At 41.4% G+C, this 22,126-nt stretch overlaps 1 protein-coding gene across 2 annotated transcripts in view; it reads left to right on the forward strand.

Moving 5' to 3' along the window:
• The window catches only part of RECQL4 (RecQ like helicase 4), a 913,040-nt gene that overhangs the window by 335,428 nt on the left and 555,486 nt on the right, over positions 1-22,126 (forward strand). For both annotated transcript variants that reach the window (XM_044068076.1, XM_044068075.1), the window contains exon 15: positions 4,356-4,538. In XM_044068076.1, the coding sequence (XP_043924011.1) occupies positions 4,356-4,538 (183 nt within the window). The remainder of the gene's footprint in view (positions 1-4,355; positions 4,539-22,126) is intronic.

Raw genomic sequence — 22,126 nt, forward strand, 5'->3', positions numbered from 1 at the left:
AGTCTCGAAACAATGATTCCTCTCATTCCCTGCCTACAATAGGAGTTTGGTGGGCAGAGACATGTCACCAAAACAAGGGACTGTAATTCACTCTACCCCCTGCCACCCAAACCCTAACTATAGACGCATCAGACTATGCTTGGGGGGCTCACCTGGCAGAGAGATGCATTCAGGGCATATGGACCCCAAAACAAATGCAACAGCATATCAATCAGAAAGAGATGCTAGCAGTTCAGAATGCTCTGACAGCCTTCATGGACTTACTTCATCCAGGACAACTTTATAAAGACGGACAACACCATGGTTATGTGGTACATAAACGAGCAGGGGGGTACACATTCCTATCCCCTTTGCAGGCTAGCCATGGCATTGTGGAACACAGCCTTGACTTACCAAGTACATCTTCAAGCTCAATTCCTGCCAGGAAAACAAAATACTCTGGCAGACGACCTAAGCAGAAATCTTATGGACCAGCACAAGTGGAAACTGGATCCACAAATCTTCAGCATGGTAACACAGAAATGGAGGAGCCCAGATATAGATCTGTTTGCCTCTCCCCAAAATTATCAACTGGACAAATTCTGCGCAAGGACTTATCACAGACAAACATGGAAAGTAGATGCCCTATCCGTCAGTTGGAAAAACCTTTCAGTCTATGCCTTTCTCCCTCTGCCTCTTCTTTCGAAGGTCTTACTAAAGGTCAGACAGGAAAAACCAAAAATGATCTTAATTGCGCCGGATTGGCCTTGCCAGCACTGGTACCCAGTCCTAAGGAATATGTCTCAACTCCCTCCTTGGTACTTACCTCAAATACCTCGTCTACTGTCTCGGCAGAACAATCAAATTCTGCACAGCCAGCTCCAAACTCTGAACTTTGCAGCATGGCTGATCATTTAATTATTCAAACAACACCTCTCAGTAAATCTGTGATGGATGTCATTTTGAAAGCTAGAAGGCCTAGTACTAGAAAATCTTATGCTGATAAATGGAAGAGATTCTGTGCTTGGAACCAAGCACAGGGAACAGACACAGCAAAACCAAATATTCCTCAGATTTTACAATACTTGACTGAGATGCTTGACAAGGGCCTATCTTTTTCTTCAATAAAAATCCATGCCTCTGCCATTTTGGCTCATTACAGCACGGAGCCTCCCATCTTTTCTCATCTTCTGCTAAAACAGTATCTTAGAGGGGCCAAAAATTTAAGGCCTCCCAGAAGATCACCAACTCCTGCATGGGACCTCAGTTTTGTGCTGGAAAAACTCACCCTGCCTCCTTTTGAACCAGCAGCTACTGTGGATATAAAATTTATCTTGGTAAACAGCTTTCCTTTTGGCAATCACTTCAGCAAGAAGGGTTTCACAACTACAGGCTCTCATGGCTGTGGAACCTTTTATTATATTTCACACAGACAGGGTGTCCATCAGGAGCAATCCTTCCTTTATGCCTAAGGTGGTATCCATTGTGGCTCTTAACCAAACTATTCACCTGCCAACATTTTACCCAAATCCACAGAATAAGGGGGAGCAGATTCGGAATTCATTGGACGTATACAGACAACTAAGATTCTGCTTAAACAGGACCAAGTCTCTAAGAAAGTCTGAGCAACTACTGGTGGCATTTGCTTCAGGATCAGAGGGGAAGGCTATATCAAAGCAGACTATTTCTAAGTGGATAAGCCACTGCATTCATTTCTGCTACTTGCACCATGGTAAACCTGTGCCCAAGAGAATCAAGCAACATTCCACCAGGGCTGCCTCTACCTCAGCAGCCTTTCTCAGGGGAGTTCCAGCCAAAGACATTCTAGAAGCTGCTACTTGGAGCTCTGTGCATACCTTCACCAAGCATGATCATTTGCCTCTCTTCTCCAAATCCAGGGCAGGCTTTGCCACTGTAGTTCTGCAGGGCCTTATAGCCACCCCTAATGCCATTTAGTTCCATCCTTCCATCCATAGCTTTGGGATTCTACCCAAATGTAATGACTGCAACAGTGAAACACGAAGAACATAGTACAGTTGTGTACACTTAACCATAAATGTAGATGTTCGAGTGTATTCACTGTTGCAGTCTGGGTTACCCACCCGCCATCCATCCCTCTTTTCAACAACTTCTCTTTCCTTCACTATATTCTACAAGCCTTTGTGGTGTATTTGCTTTTAGATTAAAGTAAAGTTTATGTTGCTAAAAGTGCATTTTTATTTATTGCTGTTTAATTATATTTAGATATATATATTTTTGCTCCCCATTTGGGGGGCACCTGACATCTGGGGCAAGAAAAACTGAATAAAATGGCGTCAGCTGCATATTTTATACCCCTGATGACCTGACGTCATGGAAGAGGAGACAGCAACCGACACAGTACCCAAGACTTTGTTATTCAGGCTGACTGAGGGCAATCTGCCAGCAGATTACCCAAATGTAATTAGTGCAACAGTGAATACACTCGAACATCTACATTTATGGTAAGTGTACACAACTGTACTTTTTCACTATAATATGAGCCTAGTATGTCACCCCCATTAGAAATATGCAGTCAGAGGTCATTAGACATATAATATGGATTTTCTGACTGAGCCTGTTGTATGTTTAGGTAAAGGTTAAGGTACAGGTACATATGTTTGCCATTGTAGCTTACCTGCCCTGTGGACCTTGTCTTTTGACCCACTTGGCATGAAACTTTTTTCTCAAGGGGATCGTGCATTTTAAGCTGCATAAAAAAGCAGCTCTACCCCACAGGACTTAATTTTGTCCTGAAAATTTTCTTTTTCCTTTCAGACCAGCTGTTTTTGTCCTGGAGAACACTAACGTTACCTCAGTTAGAATAATTTGTCATTTTCAGGAAGTGATATGTGAAGAGCTACACATTGTGTTCCATAGTGAGAGGGGAAACTTTAGAACAAATTTTTCATACAAAAGATGGTGTCTGAACTGGCTTTTATCTGGGCTATTCAGTTGACACCTTTCTAGCCTAACATGTTGAACAAAGAGGGTGTTATCGTAGACCTTATAGATGTTCACAGGTAGCTCAGGTATTTTAGTGGCAATCAGTCAACAGTTCAGCCTTTGAGTAGGCATTAATTTCTTTTGTGCCAAGCAGCAAGGCAGGTTTATATTCAAGCTGACTGTATTTACATAGATAGTAAACACTATCACCCTTTGTTATAAAGCTAGTGGGAGGCACCGAGAGAGTCCAGGCCAAGTCCAGGATCTTTCTTTATGAATTCATCAGCTTAGAGAATTTCTGAGGCAGCCACTTAGATAAAATTGCAGACCTTGCAGTACCTTTGGTTGAGAAGCAAGTCAGTGTTTGCCATTGCTGTTGTGCAAGCCCTACTGTGCTATCCTCTACCTGATTGGGGGGGGGGGGGGGGGCAACAACTACTTCAATACTGTTCCCATGGATGAAGAATTATACTGCAACAGTGACTTCAAGGATGAATGTAGAACAGTGGTGTGAGTACATTTACCGTAACTGCATATGTTTGAGTAGGGTCACTGCTGCAGCACTGGATTATCATCCATGTTCCAGATAGTCTTGCTCTATGCAATGAATAGCCAGAGGATGGAATAAGTTGAGGCATACAGAAGAAAACTAAAGTCATTGTGACATTGTGGCTCCAGTGGGGACCCCAGCATAGTTTCCACCATGTAATGCTTCAGGAACCCTACCCTAGGGATGCTGGGGCCATGGAAAGCACCCATTAGGTCCCCAGGGGCTTTGCAGTTCAAGAACTAGGGCCAATTGTGTTTTAGACCCCACAACAGAGCACACTTGTGGATTGGTCCTCCAACCATACAAATGAAATGAGAATGACGCAGGCTGCTGTTCAGTTTTTAAATATATTTCTTCTGACATCTCATGCTAGGGCTGGAGGCCAGCTTTTCTCTCTCGCTCTCTGGGATGTCTGAAAGGCTGTGTGCATCCATATGTGGTTAATGCCAATGGATAAGGAATTAAACTGCATCACTGGTCATACTTGGAGTAGTGCACACATTTGTGATGTGTATACATTAATATGTACACAAAACTTAAGGGACTTGTATGAAAGTGTATATTTTGGCACACCATTTTTGCCTTTCATTTTGTCAGATTTCTTTTCTGTATTACAAATTATACTTTTTATGCTGCTTTTCTCCATGCAGTATATGAGATGTTTTTCATATTTGAGTAGATTTTTGTTGTTTATAGTTTTTCTTTAAATACAAGAGACCTTGAAAAAATGTTTTTAGCTAGCAGTTTATACAGTAGTTAGCTAGTCTTTTTGTGTAGTTGCTTTAAGTAAATTAAGTACTGAACAATATGCCTTTTTTCCTCTGTCTCTTAAGTTTCAGTAATAAACTGAAGTTTCTTACAGGTGTTACGTGATAGACTGGGTGTTCAATGCCTTTTGGGTCTTACAGCTACCGCTACTCTTGCCACAGCTTATGATGTTGCTCGGCACTTGGGAATTCCAGAGGAAGATGGGATAGCAGTGCGATCTGCTGCTGTGCCACCTAATCTCCATCTGTCAGTCTCTATGGACAGGGACAAGGATCAGGTAAGACTGTGTACCTGTGTTACTATGATGCTCAGACCTATTGACTCACCTACACGGTATTAACTATTGGATAACAAAACTACATAACTTAACCTGGTGATGAACCTAAGCATATTAACTGGGTCATGGCTAAAACTGGCCTGTTGTGTTCTGTTTATTTGTCAAAATGAAATAACAAGAATGTTGCCTTGGTTGTTTGTCTTGTGATGTCTCAGTGTATCGTAATTCTTGACTACATGAGCAGTATAGCCATATCATTACATTTTAGACATCTGTCAGTCCCAAGAAATAAGTGTAGTTGAAATTCATGTAATATAGTATGGTACTGTCACACTGGACTTTTCCTAATGCCTTGGGAAGCTCCCAGTGTTTTCCAGTGTTACATACATCATGCTGTGTTTTTAAGTGTAGCAGACTTATTCTCCTGTTAGATATACTCCTGAGGCCATGTTGCTGGTGGTAGTACAGTTTGCCACTGTCTGTTTGTGAGACTGTTTTCTCCTCCCTGTATACTTGCCAGAGTTTATGGAGATGGAAGTCCCAGGTTCAATCCCTTGCATCAAAGGTAGCAAGAAAACCGAACAAAAATTCTTTGGGCATTGTCAATAGTATATACTAGGCCTGACTTTTAGATGAACATTGAGAAATTTAGCTGGTGTAAACCCAGTAAAAATAATAGTGCTAGCTGCTGCAAACAAGGAGAGTCATACTACATGCTCCATGTTGAATTTAAAAATGCCTGTTCAGCCATCAATAAGGATGATAAGATAGCTAATCTGTTGTATGTTTACTTGTAGAGAGAGTTTGTTCATAAGTAATAAATGTGTTAGAAATCCAGCATTCCAGTGGGTCTTGTGTGCCAGTGAAGGTTAACATCCTTGGTACAAGTGTTTGTGATGTTGCTAGTCTTTCAGTGGTGAAGAATATCAAGCAGAGCACAGTCTTTAGTGGCACAGTTTAGGAACAGATGTATTAGTGAAATATGGTGAGAAGGCTTTTAGTCTGTCAGGGTAGTTCAAGGAGTTTGGTCCAGTTATTTTCTTTGTTATGAAGTTTTGGGGCCTTTCTATCTGCGAAGGATGTTTGAAGAGGTGCGTGTCAAGCAGGAATCATGTTCAGTAATAGGTCTAATTAGAGATGTGAACTGCCGAATTATGACTTTCTTGTTCCTAGAGGGGAAGTAATCTTTATAAATTAACTGTTCCAGGTGGAGTGATTTCCTGCCTATGTTTGAAGCATAGTGGTCAAAGTGCAGTTAGTCGATAATGAAGGTACCCAGATCTCTGAAGACTGTTAGTTTTAAGGTGGGCATCCTTAATATGGCATGAACTTGGGAAATCTTTCATCCCAAATAAAGCAACCGTACAGTTTTGTGCATTAAACTTGAGCCCTAGGTCAGTACCCCCTTGTCGGTGTTAGTATCTGTAGGAAGGCCTGTGGTAGCACACAGTTTCCAGTCATCATAATATGTACTTTGGTTTGCAATGAAAGAGACTGATGGATGAGTAGATGGGGTGAAACTGAATCTGAATTTGTCAGCTAGAATGTAGGTAATGGCCTCAGAATCAGATAAAGTGATACTGTTAAATATGAGCACAGAGCACTACTGAGCGGTACTTCTTGGTTTCCTGTTGTGGTTGAAGATGACTTTGGAGTTGTATTTGATGGAGGTGACCGTTTTGATTTAGAAAGCACACTTACAGGTTTCAGTGGAGCACCTGAGACTTTTGCTCATCTGTTGTAGGCCCCTTTTATGGCGGGGGGAGCATTAATCCCTAAATGTAGTAGAGTTCATGGAGGAGTGGTATTATATCATAAGAAGAAGGTAACAGCCTGGTGTTCGAACTTTTCCAGAGTGAAGGCAGCACTCTTAAGAGCTGCAGAAATGAGCAATATCCATAAGGATCAGATCAGTATGATTTGCATCTGTAATGAGGAGGTAGACAGTTTGGTCAAGAAAGTTGTCTCCTAAAACCATGTATTAGGTGTAATAGAGACCTTTTTCTAAGTAATTGTAGGTATCTGTCATGATTGGTAGGAGAACATGAAGGGGAACTAAAATTTGCAGGAATATGAGCTTGAAACATTTTAGGTTGGTATCATGCTGGACTTTGTCACAAGATGATTGGTTTGCAGAAAAATACAGATTGCTGTGTAGTTCCTATGGGGCTAAATGAATGGTAGGTACTGAAACCAGGTATAGAGGGAGTGCTGTTGATATACTGAAAACCACATTTCAATATGTGGATGTCTTCGAAGGGCAGGAAGACCCCAGTTGAGTTTAGTCTGTTGTTTAATGTTTAGTTTAAAATCTTAGTTCCATGTATTATGACAGACTATTAGGCTTGATTTTTCCCCTTTTTCTTGTTAATGTAACCATATTGTCTAAACCAACATTTTCTGAGTGGGTTATAATTGAATTCACTAAGTTAGCCAGTATTGAGTTTTCTTTTTTATTTCGATTTGAAATTTAGATCTGTAACATTAATAATTTTCTGTTTAATGTGTATGTTGACATTACTGAGGTGTATAAATTAGGAGCGTCATTTTCTGACTTTTTGTGTTTCTGTCTTTGGCTTCGATTGTGGTTGAAGAGCATCTTTGGACATGTCTACTAACCTAATTGCCAAGAAAAGAAGTAAAATACTTGTGTGAGAGTGGGGGCGTAGTCATTGTGTTTAAATTTTGTGCAGTAATGAGAACTGCCTGACATAACTTCTTATCTGGTGAGATTGGTGGGCATCCAGGTCACAGGCTTCAATAAGCTCTGGAAATGCTGCTGTTGTGAGTTGTTCTCTGTTCATTATTGCCTCAGAAAGTACTTTCTGTCCTTTCTCAGTGTTGTTCAACCTATATGTCATTAAAACTATGTACCTAAATGGTGGAAATCCTCTCTTATTGCTCCACTGTAAAGGTGGTAGATTTTTACAAGTGTCCAACTAAGGGCCAGTTGTCTTGCTCTCTGCTTTGTCTAAAACATTACAAAAAGTACATTGACAAACAACTTGCCGCTTTGCAAGCAGTCATAAATTCCTCTCTGCAGCATGTGGTTTCCTGTCAGGTCACAGCAGGGAGAGAGCTTTGATAGCCTTCACTGGATATCTGTGTTATCGTGTCAGTGACCTCATGGATGATTTCCTCTCTCCTTACCTCCTGACTGATGGTCATTCATCCACTTATAATCAAGTGTTAAACTGAATTAAGCATCAGTCTAGAGGCCATTAGGTAGTTTATGCATTTGTCATATGACACAGAGTCTGTTATTTTTTGAAAGATCAATTTTAAAGCGGGGAATGGATGTAATAAAAACACTTGCCTTTCTGCTGATCACATTTTTTTGGTTGCAATCACTAACTTATTGTAAAAGAAAATCCTTGTGATTAGGTTTTCAGCAAAAATTTAATTTTAAACATACCATAAATACTGGATCTGCCAGTCAGGTCCAGGGCGACATTCAGATCACATTGATGGGTTATGTCTTTTGTTGGCCGGTAAAAAGCAACTGTGCTTTCTCAGCTGTCAGAAACACCAGTGGCCTCACCACCCCCCACAAAAAAATGGCAGAGACCTATAACGTGTTTAACATTTCTTAAAGTGCTTCGTTTTCTGCAAAACTATTAGTTTTTTGCCAAACTGTTAATTAACTGCTAACAATTGTGTGACAGTTTTCAAATAAAAAATGAAGTTCCCATAATGATGTCAGTATGTCCTGATGGATATACTAATCGAGTATGCCAGTCAGCATTTTCTTTTACAATAGGTTAGTGATCGCAGCTGCAAAGATACGATTGGGAGAAGTAAGTGTTTTTGTTGCATTTGTTCCCAGCTTTAAGCTTGATCTTTAAGTTCTGTGCACAGTTTTCAGTGCTGGAGTTCCACAAGTATTAGGAGTGGGTCAGTCTGTTTTCTATCCATTTAAATTTGTCCTGAATATGACAATTAATCCTTGATGCTGCCTGTAAAATTTATAAGAGAAGTTAGCTATTACATTTGTTAGTCATTTAATGTAAAAAAAAGTATGTTCAGTTCAGGGCTTCCTTTAAAGGGACAAATCCCATCATTTAAAATTAAGGTCCACACTTGCTTCTGAAGAGGGACTGACATTGTCCTTATCAAAAAGAAAAATCTGTGGTATCCCTCGAAGTCTCAGAAACCTGCAACCTATAATGGGTAAAAAAACAAAACAAAAGAAGAAACTTCGTAGTGTGGAGGGTGTGATGTTCACTTCCTGAATTATGTTAAGCACCTGCTTCATTAATAAAAATTGAACTGTAAAATGCGTGCTACAAAATGATAAAATATAAAATAGTAGGCAGTCATAGTTGTTAAAAATGGAATAACCTTTACTGAAACACAAAAGTGTTCGTAATGTCCCTTATTAGCAACACCCAGTGTGTCATGTCATCATGGAGCCCCTATCAGTATGCTGAGAATATGGCATTCTATTTACGTTTAACTTCCTTAGGGGAAACACACACGCATGTTTATTTTGTTCTATAAGCTGCTTTGCCTCTAAGAGTCCTGTCTTGTGAATCAAAAAGTTCACATGTTCTGTAGTCCTATCTCGCATTCATTCTTACACATGGGTTTGGAGCCGATCCTCTGCTCCGACTCTGCCTATTACAAAGCTCAAAGTCTTCCAGTTGGCTCGTGGCTTGGTAGGTATCCCATGGTGCACCAGTATAATCCCCAGATCTCATTTGCCATGTCGACGAGTTCAGATGTGCTTCTTCTTGGCCGTGGCTAAGTTTAACTCTTTTTGCTATTTTTACTATATTACAGCTTATCCTTTCAATTTATATGGCTTTTACTAGTGTTTAACAGTCGTTAGAGTAGTTTCAGTCTTGCTGAAATGTTTTCTTTCTTCACTTCAGATACTTATTGCTGAGAACTGGTTGGCCGTTGGCCTTGTTCTCTTTGGTATCCTGTGTGCCAGTTTTTCTATTTAACGGGCACTTTTGCTTCTTATTTGCTGTGTTTTATTAGCGTAGAGAGTTTGAAAGTTTAATAGTTATTACTTAAATATTTAGTGTTAAGGCACGCATTTGTGCTCAATTTACCCTTTTCCATGTGCAGTGTTATTAGTGTACAGTTTATTAGTGTTAGATAGTTAGCATTAGTCTATTTCCACCTAGATATTAGCCGGATATTTAGCTATTCAGTTGACAAGGGTTCTTTGATATTTCCGACCCTTTTTGTTCGACGTAGAATTTGAGTATAATTTCCACTGAGACAGTTGGACTGTTTCTGGTTTATACTTTGTGTGTGTGTGTGTGTGTGTGTGTGTGTGTGCAGCATTTTTGATAGTTTCTGACCTTTAGTCTTCTCTTTTCTAGGTCCGTTTAAGTTAGAGGACCTAGTTCTCTCTCTGTCTCTCTCTTTCTCTGCCCAGGGCTAGGCCCATTTGAGTTAGAGGACTTAGTCCTTGTGGTGTGTGACTGTTAGTGCGGTAAGGACTAGGCCCGTTTAAGTTAGAGGATCTAGTCCTCATTGTGTTTGGGGCGGTGTCCTTTTTGCTGCTTCTCCAGTTATCATGTCTAAAGAGGCAAAAGATCATAAACCCTCAGGGTTTAAGAAATGTGTAAAATGCTCTCAGAAAATGTCAATTACGGATGGCCATAGTAATTGTGTATATTGCCTTGGAGCCATCCATCTGCAGGAAACCTGTTTGTTTTGCCATTCTTTCAGTTCCAGGGTCTTACAGGAGCGGAAGAACAAACTAATGTTAAAAGGCCTCCTCAAGCCTTCTTTCAAGGAAGACTTGGCCACTTCGTCGTCTTCCTCCAAATCCCATGCATCTAAAAAAGAAAAGGCTAAACCTTCCAAGGGGCATTTCCTGGCGCCATCTGGTGCTTCGGAACCACCTCCCAAACTTTCTAAACCGGGCAAGACTACTTCCTCCTCGGCTCCACTGATCTTGGAACCAATCTAGGTCGTTGATACTATGACTCCAGTGTCAGCCCCATGCATTTCAGAGCCAACTTCTGATAGCAAACATCTGTGCCGGTCCAGAGATCCATTGCTGGTCTCCCCAACTTTAAGGTCCCCTATATTACAGCGGTCCAGATCTTCCAGGAGCCTGTCAGAAGAAGATGTGGAGAGAGTAGTGCTAAGACTCCTGAAGTCGTCTGCCTTGCCAAGAATGCTGTTGGCTCCAGCCCAGTTGGTCCCAGAGCCACCTGAGGTCCATTTCCCCTGTTGTGGTTCCTCCTCCGAGCCGTGCTGGGCTTTTAGAGCCGGAGTGTTCGGTACTGCTGGTTGTGGAACCCTCTGTTCAACCCCCCCTCAAGGCTGTCTCAGAGCAGAGTTCCGCTCCGACAACTTCGGTGCCGTCTGGGGTGTCTAGGAGCCGAAGTTCCCCAGACGGCCCCGAGAGGGACACTTGGACCTGGACCTCTTTGGTTGGGAGTCTCCCTCTCGGTGCGTCGGCCAGGGTGAGCTCAGATCCTGCATCTATCTCGGAGCCGATGACTTCCTCTGTCTCCTCGAAGCTGAGGAGATCTTCAGAGCTGGAGAGGTCTGCCTTCGAGATGATGCGGAGTGTGCTGTCCTGCTCATCAGCTCCACCCAGGGGTACCGACACTCTTCCACCTCTGGCACCGACCTCCGTCTCAGCACCTACACCCTCTCTCGACAGCAGAGACCCACAGCCTCAGGAGCCTCTGGCTGGTGGCCCCCACTTTTCTGAGACCTCCCCGGAATATCCTTCTGAGGAGCCCCCTCGGAAGAGGACATGCAAGAGGAAGCATGTAGACTCCCAGGATGAGTCTCTTACCTCCGGCACTGACCTCGAGGAGTCAGAAGAGTCCCCCAAGTCATCCTCTGATGATGTCTCCTTTGTAGACATCTTAGAGATCCTTAAGCAGATTTGCAGCTGGCCCACTGTTATCCCTTCTGATGAGGAGTCAGTGTACCTGAAGGCTTTCAGGTCTCAACCTTCAGACTCTTGGGTATCTCCACCTTTCGACGAACTTCTAGACCTTGTTAGTTGAAATGTGTGGGAGACTTCTGATGCCATTGAGCAAGTCCCCAGGAGACCCAATAATTTTTGTCAGCCCCCAAGGAGAAGGAATTTTTATCCAAGGGCATTCCTGTAGATGCCATGGTGGTGGCGGCGGCCACTTAGAAGGAACTAGTGGAGACTTCTTCATCTGTCCATCTGACGAACAAGGAGTCTCGAACGATGGAAGTGGATATTTTCGTCAGCGGCATTCACTCTCAGATCGCTGAACTACCTAACACATTTTAAAATGTTTCAGAGAGATCTCCTTAAGGAGTTGGGAGAGTCTCTTCAAGGTACATCTACTGAAGAAGTCCCTGATAAGGTGTCTGCTCAGTTGTCCACCTTGAATTCCATTGTTAACTCCTCCATAAGGCTGATTTCTTAGGCAGCCGCTGGAGTGAGCAGGGCAGCGGGTTCAGGAGTTTCCCGTAGGAGGCACTCCTGGATGCGCTTGTGTAATTTTGCGGAGCCATTCAAGTCTACCTTTACCAACGCCCCCTTTAACGATTCTTCCTTATTTGGACCTAAGGTAAAAGAGACACTCACCAGGTGTGAGCAAGAAGGGAAAACACTATCTGCCATGGGAGTACGTTTTACCGACCCCTCTAGACCATACCCCAAGGGTCAGAGGGGTGGTAAGATGTGGTTCAAGAAGTCCCAGAAGTTTTTCCTGGATGCACAGGGTGACTCCTCCTTCAGAGGCAGAGGAGGAGGAGCAAATGGTAGACATCTGCCCTAGAGGCAGGGGCAGACCGCAAAACCAGGGAGGCCGTGATTCATTTCGAGGCCGTCCCTACCAGCACTCCTGATGTTGGGCCCGGCTGTGCTTCTCTGGAGCCGGTCGGGGGTCGCATTTCTTTGTATCTAGTAGCCTGGCTAAGCATCACCAGAGACAAATGGGTACAAAGAATTATCACCAGAGGTTACCCTTTTCTCTTCCACCTCATGTTCCCAAGAGGATCCTGGATGTTCCACCCAGTCACAGGGATCAAGCAACTGTAGAAGTGAACAAGTTGCTCGCAAACAGTCTTCCAACCCATCCCCGCAGACCAGATAGGATTCGGAACTTACTCCAGATTCTTTAGTGCCAAAACGTACAGAGGACTGGAGGCCCATCGTGGACCTCAGCAAATTAAACAAATCCATAAAGGACAAGTTCCAGATGGTGACACTGCAGTCTATACTCCCTCTGTTAGGGAAAGACACTTGGATATGCTCAATAGACCTCCAAGGCACGTTCTACCATATAAAAATGGACAGAGTGTCGAGGAGCCATCTACGCTTCCGGCTGGGAGCCAGTTACTACAAGTTTTGTGATCTGCCCTTTGGTCTCACCACAGCCCCCAGGGTGTTCAAGTGTATGGTAGTAGTGACAGCTCACCTGGGACATCTAGGATTCAAAGTGTTTCCGTACCAGGACAACTGGCTCCTGACCACCTCCACCAGGCATCTGCTTCTTCAAACCAGCGATTCCACTATCCAGTGCAGAGGACTGGAGGCCCATCGTGGACCTCAGCAAATTAAACAAATCCGTAAAGGACAAGTTCCGGATGGTGACACTGCAGTCTATACTCCCTCTGTTAGGGAAAGACACTTGGATGTGCTCAATAGACCTCCAAGGCGCGTACTACCATATAAAAATGGACAGAGTGTCGAGGAACCATCTATGCTTCTGGCTGGGAGCCAGTTACTACAAGTTTTGTGATCTGCCCTTTGGTCTCACCACAGCCCCCAGGGTGTTCAAGTGTATGGCAGTAGTGACAGCTCACCTGGGACATCTAGGATTCCAAGTGTTTCCGTACCAGGACAACTGGCTCCTGACCACCTCCACCAGGCATCTGCTTCTTCAAACCAGCGATCCCACTGTCCAACTTTGTGCCCAGTTGGGGATTACTATAAATTAGGAAAAGTCTTCTTTATCGCCCTCTCAATTTGTGACTTTTATAGGCGCAGAAATAGACACAGTCGCCATGTTAACTCATCTTCCAGCAGAAAGAGCACAGAACCTCATACAAGTTCTCTGTCTACTCCCCCTACGGAAAGTCAAGGCAAAGACCATGCTGAAACTCTTAGGGACCATGGCCTCCACCATATTGCTAGTCCCTCTTGCCAGATGGCACATGCGGATTCTTCAATGGCTCATCCCAGTGGTGCATTCAACAACTGCCTCTATCTCACCACATCATTTTAACAGAGTCCTGCAAGAAGGACCTCTGTTGGTGGATCCAACCAAACCAATTAATGACAGGCATTCCTTCCTCACCAGCCCGTTGCTACTGTGACCATGGTTGCCTCACAGATAGGGTGAGGGGGGGCATTATCTAGGCAGGACTGTCCAAAGCACATGGCAAGATCACGAGGCTCACCCAAATTTTAGTGTTCTAGAGATGAGGGTGGTGTTTCTGGCATTGCAGGCACTCCACGACCTTCTTCCTCTTATGACGATAGCAATATAATCAGACAACATGTCGGTAGTATGGTATCTCAACAAACAAGGTGGAACCAGATCTTACCCCCTTTGTTGAGAGACTATTCTTGTTTGGAAATGGGCGATATCTTCTCAGCACTTTCTAGTGGCAACGCACTTCCCAGGGACAACCAACGTGATAGCCGACAAACTCAGCTGGGCAATTTTGATGCCTCACGAATGGTCTCTGAAGCAGGAAATAGCAGAACAGATCTTCCGCAAATGGGGACAGCCTTGCTGCAATCTTTTTGCCAGTCCGATCAACTCCAAATGCAGCAGCTACTTTTTTCCCTTATCTCCCCTCCGGGGGAGTCACCGAGAGATGCACTTGTTCACAATTGGTCCCTGGGTCTCCTTTATGCTTTTCCACCCTGTCCTCTCATATCCAAGGTGATTCAGAAAGCAGAACTTTTGGGAAGCAAATTGATTCTCATCACTCCTTACTGGCCTTGTCAGGTTTGGTTCCCCTTTCTTGGGCCTCATCTACTAGACGATCCATGGACTCTGGACCCAGTGCCAGATCTCTTGACACACATGTCAGGCTGTCTTCACCCCAGCCTCCACACCCTCAATTTGACAGCATGGCTACTCCAGTTCCATCCCTAGTCAGGCTTCATGATTTTTCACCCGCTGTAACCCACATTCTCACATCTTCTCATAAACCTTCCACTAGAAATTTATAAAACAGCAAATGGAGAAGGTTTTCTATCTGGGCTGAGGAAAGGAATGTTGACTCTTACACTGCATCCATTCCAGTAGTTTTAGAATTTCTGTCTGAACTTTTTCAGCAGGGTTCTGCTGCTGCCACAATTAGAGTTCAGTTGGCAGCAATATCAAATTTTCATTTGGGTCAACATGAGTCTAATCTGATGTCACACAGATTGTGTAAAACCTTCCTTAAAGGTGCTACTTTGCTGAGACCTCCTTTTGAGGAACCGGTAGCTTCATGGGATCTGAACTTTGTCCTGTCCAAATTAACTTCTCCACCCTTTGAACCTGCTCATTCATGTTCGTTGAAGTTTCTGTCTTGGAAGACTTTGTTTCTGGTGACCATCACGTCTGCTAGACGAGTTTGAGTTACAAGCACTGTCTATCAAGCCCTCTTATTTGATTTTCCACAAAGATAGAGTATCTCTTCGCACAAATCCATCTTTTGTCCCTAAGGTGTGCTCTCATAATAACTTGAACCAAACTATAGAGCTGCCAGTGTTCTTTCCTAATCATTCCAACACAGCAGAACAGAAATTTAATCAGTTGGACATTCACAGGCAATTACGGTTCTATCTACACCAGACTAAAGAATTCAGGAAATCAGATTGTTTGTATCCTTCTCCGACTATAGATTAGGTCTCCCAGTTTCCAAAGTGACCCTTTCAAATTGGATTTCGAGTTGTATATCTACAGTTATTCTTCCGATGGAAAACCTTTACTGTTCAAGATTAAGGCTCATTCTACAAGATTCCAGTCTACTTCTGCAGCCTTTCAAGCCAGGTTTCCAATTGATATTTGTGCAGCAGCAACCTGGGCTACGCCTCACACCTTTATTACTCATTACAAATTGGATTTAAACTCTAGTGGTAGAGCCTCCTTTGGTTCCATGGTACTCAGGAGTATTTTTCCTTGAGCCACCCAAGAATAAGGTGCTAGGAACGCTGTCCCATATGTAAGAATGAAGGTGAGATAGGACTACAGAACATATAGAAGTTATGTACTCACCATTACGTTCCATGTTGTAGTCCATCTCGCCCTTCATTCTTATCTGGAGACAGAAAAAAATTTCCTTAACAGGTGGAGACCTTTTATTATTGTTGTTCTTTCTGGATAGTATTTTGTTCTGTCTTTCTATAGTTTAGCAGCAAACCAGATCTGGGGATTATACTGGTGCACCATGGGATACCTACCTAGCCACGAGCCAACTAGAAGACTTTGAGCTTTGTAATAGGCCGAGTCGGAGCTGAGGATTGGCTAGGAACCTGTGTGTAAGAATGAAGGGTGAGATGGACTACAAACATGGAACGTTGTGAGTACATAACTTCTTTTTCAAGCAACTACCTACACATTTTTTCCATAAATTATCCTTTACAAATGCAGCAAGTCCTAAAGTGATTCTGGAACTTGCTGCATGTGTAAATGACAACTTAGTTGATGCTTACTGTGCCTGTAAATCAGAAATGTCAAGAAGTGTGAAAAAAAAATGCTCAACCTACAGTTCATCAGTTTGAGTCAATATGCCTGAAATCATGCTTCAGCTGTGTAAGGAGTAAGTCATGGAATGCTGCTCCGTGATCCTTTGTATTTATTTTAGTTTGTTTTGGAAGTTATTTACAAATGCACTTACTGCATTTATAAATGAAAACTTTTCTTTGCTGCTTCTATTCATAATGAAGTTGAGAAAGAAAGTATTAAGATCTATATAATCCTTATTCAAGCGTTAAAAAAAAAAAAGCAGAAATATTAAAGTGTGGTAGATGATGCTGTGTGTGTGGATTTATTTATTTACATTTGTTTACCCAGAAAGTCCGACTGGGCTTAAATAACTCCTTTTCAGTGGAGGCCTGGGGAGAAAAGCTCCACATACAAGAAAGAACAATACTTATTGTGTGTGTGTGTGTGTGTGTGTGTGTGTGTATATATATATATATATATATATATATATATATATATATATATATATATACACACATATATACATATACATATATATTTATATATGTGTGTGTGTCTATGTATGTAGCCAGAGTATGATTTGAGCATTTTTGTTCACAAGTTTATTTAGTTAGTAACATCAAACTTCATCAGAAATAAAGACAAGAGCATTCCGACTTTAGTTAAATACTGTAAGTACTATATAATGAATTTGTGATGTGGGTACCTGCCCCTGGGTTGTCCTTACTATCTAATCCATTTGAGCATACATTTTATGTTAAGGTTGCCCTTTAGGCCATGGGGCGTGTCTGCTCTAAGCTCAATTTGCCATTTGAGCTGTTTGACTTCTAGTGGAGTGCTCGATTCTCCACTGAAGATGGAGTCTTTTTCAAGCACTAGGAAGTTGAATCTTGGGGGCTGTGTTTACTGCTTGGAATGTTTGGCCAGGACGTTCATGATGTCAGAGCGACGGATGGCCTGATAGTGTTCTTTTATTCTGTCACTTAGTTTGCGAGTGGTCATTCCAGTGTAAAAAGGCTCATCAGTGGGCACATTTCCCTAGGTAGACAGCATTTGTGCTGTTACAGTTAAAACTTTGAACTGGAAAACAAGGAAGACACACCTGACCTGAACCAAAAACAACGTTTCGGACCACTGCGTTCGTTTGTTAAACAATTGCTTCTACCAAATTCTTCTGATGCAAATAACAAGTATAAATGAAGGCAACAAATCTTCTTTTGAAGTTGTAATGGAATGCCAAACCAAGTAGATCCACTAAAATCTTTTATTCACCAACACGAAAACGATAAGAACACTCCAATGCAAACCAAGCGCTTTCGCCTGGACAATTCCAGGCTTTTTCAAGATTAAAATGTAAGTGTGGCCATACTGCTTAAATACAAAGGCTAATAGGCCAATTTAGCAATTAAGATTTAATTGCAATCAATTATTAAAGTGCTATAGTGCTGTAGTACTCTTTTTAAATTCTAATAAACTTGACAAGTATAGTTTTTTCACCGTGCAGAACTTGCATACAACAAGTTTACTTTGGTATTCCTTGTGCTGCTGAATACTATAAAAATCCTTCACTACTCATAAATAAATGTTAATGAAAAATAATAATAACTAGTACATTAAACAATAATTAATACACTTTTGTTCATGTAGTTAAAAACACATCTTTAAAAATAGTTCTTAGGTTAAGAACATAACTGTTATTTTGTAAATAGGTTACTAGAACTCAAAACAAATACATCATGAATATTACTATATGCTTTGTATTATTATTTACTCAATTTATTCATGTATAAAATATAATTCAAATGTACATAAATAAATTAATTAATAATTCTCTTTTTTGTTTAGAAAAAACTTTCATAGTGTATTTGATATAGATGTTGGTTAGAATTTATAAAATGAACACAAAAAAAACAGATAAAAACAAACTACCTATAATTTATTCCTTTTCATTCTCAATATACTATTAATACTAATATTGTCATTCATTCCTGGATTTTTTGAGGCATCCAATTTTAGTTGCCAGGTTAGCTCTCTAGTTTCTAGATAACTTTCCCAGTCACCTCCCCTAGGGTCAATAATGACCCGTTCCAGGACAAAAAATTTTAAAGACATATTTGTGCACGTTAAAGAGTGCTTAAAAAATGCATTAGTAGTTTTCTTTTTCTCTATTTCGTATATGTGTTCATAAATTCTTTTTTTAAGCATTCTAGTAGTCTTACCCACATAGAAGCCATGGCAGAATGTGCATATACCTAAATACACTACTCCCATTGTATTACAATTGTGGTATCCTGATGTCTTTAAAGTGCAATTCCTAGCTGGTAGAAATATTTCTGCAGCATTCAATAGATAATTGCACTGTTTACACATACCACATTTGTATGTGCCATTTTTTCTGTGCCATTTTTTCTGTGGGAAGAAACAGTATTCTTTACCTGTCTTGTACTAGTGTTCTGTTTAAACATCCCTTTAAGATTTATATCACGTTTTCTAACAAAAACAGTTAAAACTTTGCTGAGAGAACTGGGATGCTTCCTATTTTCCTTTGCAAGGCTGTTCCCAGTAAAGATATATTGGCAGCAGCAGCAGCAGATTTCACAGGGGTGGGAGCCAGGGGCTCCTATTCTGTCTGGGTTTAAGGTCAACTCCCGTGTTCAGACAGTGTTTTAAGGGAGTTAAAAATCTTGGAGCAGCAGGTTAGGGTGTCCACCTAGTGCTCTGTGGAGCTCTGGATTACTTTGCAGGATGCCCCAGTTGTTCTGCAGCATCTTTCTGATTGCCACTGCATCCAAGGAAATAGGGATGGGGAACCTTGGTTGGTTGATGTTCCTTTCTTTGGGTGGTTCTTTGAACCTGTATTTAAGAATGGGCTGGTGTCTTGTGTGTCTGTGCTGTGCCACTTGCAGGGCTGTAGCATTCACTAGGTTTGCTGGGTAGTGTTTGTCAAAAAAGAGTTTGCGGAGAAAATTGCTTTCTTTTAGAAAGTCCCTATCCTCACTAACTAACCTGCTAAGTCTGATGAATTGGCCTTTCACTATGTTCTTTTTCATGAAGCCGGGGTGCTGGCTTCTGAAGTCTAGGAAGTTATTTCTGTGGGTAGGCTTCCTATAAAGGGTGGAATTGAAATTAGTGGTGTTCTCATCAAATGTGAGGGTGACTTCCAGGAAGTTTACACTCCCCTGTTAAAATGCCAGGTTTTTGTGATATGAAAAAATAAGACCACAATAAATCATTTCAAAACTTTTCTCACCTTTATTGTGACCTATAACCTGTACAATTCAATTGAAAAACAAATCTGTTTGGGGAAAAAATATAACAAATATAAAACGTACAGTAAGCTGGTTGCACAAGTGTGTGCACACCCTTAAACTAATACTTTGTTGAAACACCTTTTGATTTAATTACAGCATTCAGTCTTCATGGGTACACATCTGCCATCAATTAAAGAGAATCTGATTAACCTCAAAGTTGAGCTCTCCTAGTAGGATTTTCTTGACAGTTACTCAGTTGCCTGCTACAGCAAAAGACATGGGTCGCAGAGAGGCTTACAAAGCATCAAATGGATCTCACTGTTGGTATCAGTCAGGAGAAGGGTACAAAAAAATTTCCACAGCATTGGATATATCATGGAACACAGTGAAGACCGTCATCAAAAAGTGGAGAAAATATGGGACAACAGTGACGTTGCAAAGAACTGGATGTCCCTCCAAAATTGATGAAAAGACAAAAAGAAAACTGGACAGGGAGGCTGCCAAGAGACTACAGCAACACTGAAGGAGCTGCAGGAATTTCTGGCAAGTACTGGTTGTGTACTACATGTGACAGCAATCTCTCATATTCTCCATATGTCTGGAATATGGGGTAGGGTTGCAAGACGGAAGCCTTTTCTTACACAGAAAAACATCCGGGCCTGGCTATACTTTGCAAAACAATACATCAAGTCTCCCAAAAGCATGTGGGAAAATGTGTTTTGGTCCGCGTCCAAGGTTGAACTTTTTGGCCACAATTCCAAAAGGTTCATTTGGTGCAAAAACAACACTTCTCATCATCAAAAGAACACCATACCCACTGTGAAGCATGGTGGTGGCAGTATCATGCTTTGGGGTTGCTTTTCTTCAGCTGGAACTGAGGCTTTAGTCAAGGTGAAGGGAATTATGAACCGTTCCAAATACCAGTCACTTTTGGCTCAAAACCTTCAGGCGTCTGCTAGAAAGCTGAAGATGAGGAATTTCACCTTTCAACATGACAGTGACCCCAAGCATACATCCAAACCAACAAAAGAATGGCTTCATCAGAAGAAAATTAAAGTTTTGGAATGGCCCAGCCAGATCCCAGACCCAAATACAATAGAAAATCTGTGGGGTGACTTGAAGGCTATGCACAAGAGATGCCCTCGGAATCTGACAGATTCGGAACGCTTTTGCAAGGAGGAGTGGGCAAATATTGCCAAGTCAAGATGTGCCATGCTGATAGATTCCTACCCAAGAAGACTGAAGCACCTTTTGATTTAATTACAGCATTCAGTCAAGGATTAGTTTGGTGATGTTCACAAACAATCCAGTATTAGTTTAAGGGTGTACACACTTATGCAACCAGCATATTGTACGGTTTTTTTTTTAATATATTTTTCCCCTAACAGATTTGTTAGTTTTTCAGTTGAGTTGCACAGGTTATAGGTCACATTAAATGTGGGAAAAGTTATGAAATGATTTATTGTGTTTTCATTTTTTATGTCACAAAAACCTGACATTTTAACAGGGGTGTGTAAACTTTTTATATCGTGTGTGTGTGTGTGTGTATATACACACACACACACACACACACACACACACACACGTACATATGCATATTTAAACATAAATGTATATTTATGTATATGCACACACAGACACACACATATAGATATGTATGCACATATATTTGTGTGTGTGTGTGTGTGTGTGTGTGTGTGTGTGTGTGTGTGTGTGTGTGTGTGTGTGTGTGTGTGTGTGTGTTAATTTATTTACTGGCATTTGATTACCGGAACAGTTCTACTGGTAGAAGTTCATTTTCAGTGGAGGCCTGGGCAGAAAAGCTCTAATTGCAAAACATTTTGAGAACAATAATTTTACAATCTTCAGAAATAAATAAAAAAAAATCATCTGCAGTTTTAAGTATTTATAACAAATTAGTGATAATATAAAAATATTGGTTAAGAATCAGTTGGAGTTGTATGGCAATTTAATATTTATAGAGCTTTTAGACAGTTTACAGAGAAATTAAAGGTAATTTATTCTAATACAAATAAGAATTGCAGTATGAAGAGAGTGGAAAACAGGCTTGTGGTATATTTAGAGAAAGTTGAGGAAGAGAGTTTAATATCAGTAAGAAAGTAAGTGAAGAAGGGAGCGTAAGGAGGTATAAGGAATACAAAGGTACTTGTTCACTTTTAGGGCTTTAGTTTTTCATGGTTTTGAGCAAGAACAGAGACAGATTGTAGCCAGGAAGCCTTTAGGAGTGGTTTTGTTAGATGGTATAGACCTGATGGATACAGGTAAGGAGTTTCAAGCCTTGGGAATCTTGTCCGAGTACAGACAAACCTAGTCGATTTGCTAGGTTTGTAGACAGGAGTTTTTGGTCACTGGATTGCAGTGATGGAATGGGAACAAAGTTGTGTAGAATGCTTTTTAGTGTTGGAAAGGCAGATGGATGCTAGGTAGTAAGAAGTTGTGTATATGGTAGTTAAAGTGGCAATTCTAACTAATTTAGGCTTTTCAGTGCTATACAGGGGTGGGTTCTGAAAGGGATATGTGCTGCAAATTTAGCATCTTTTAGTAAGGATGGGAGCAGAAGTGTGGGAAGGAAGTGTGTGGGATGGAGATAAGTGTAGTTTTATTTGCATCGGTGAGGAAATGTTTGGCTCTGCAAAGCACCCCTAGTTTTTTGATGAGTTTTTCTTTTGCAATTTTGTGC

Source organism: Protopterus annectens, chromosome 4.part0, assembly GCF_019279795.1.
Source record: "Protopterus annectens isolate FY-2018-M chromosome 4.part0, PAN1.0, whole genome shotgun sequence".
NCBI classification, from domain to species: Eukaryota; Metazoa; Chordata; order Ceratodontiformes; family Protopteridae; genus Protopterus; species Protopterus annectens.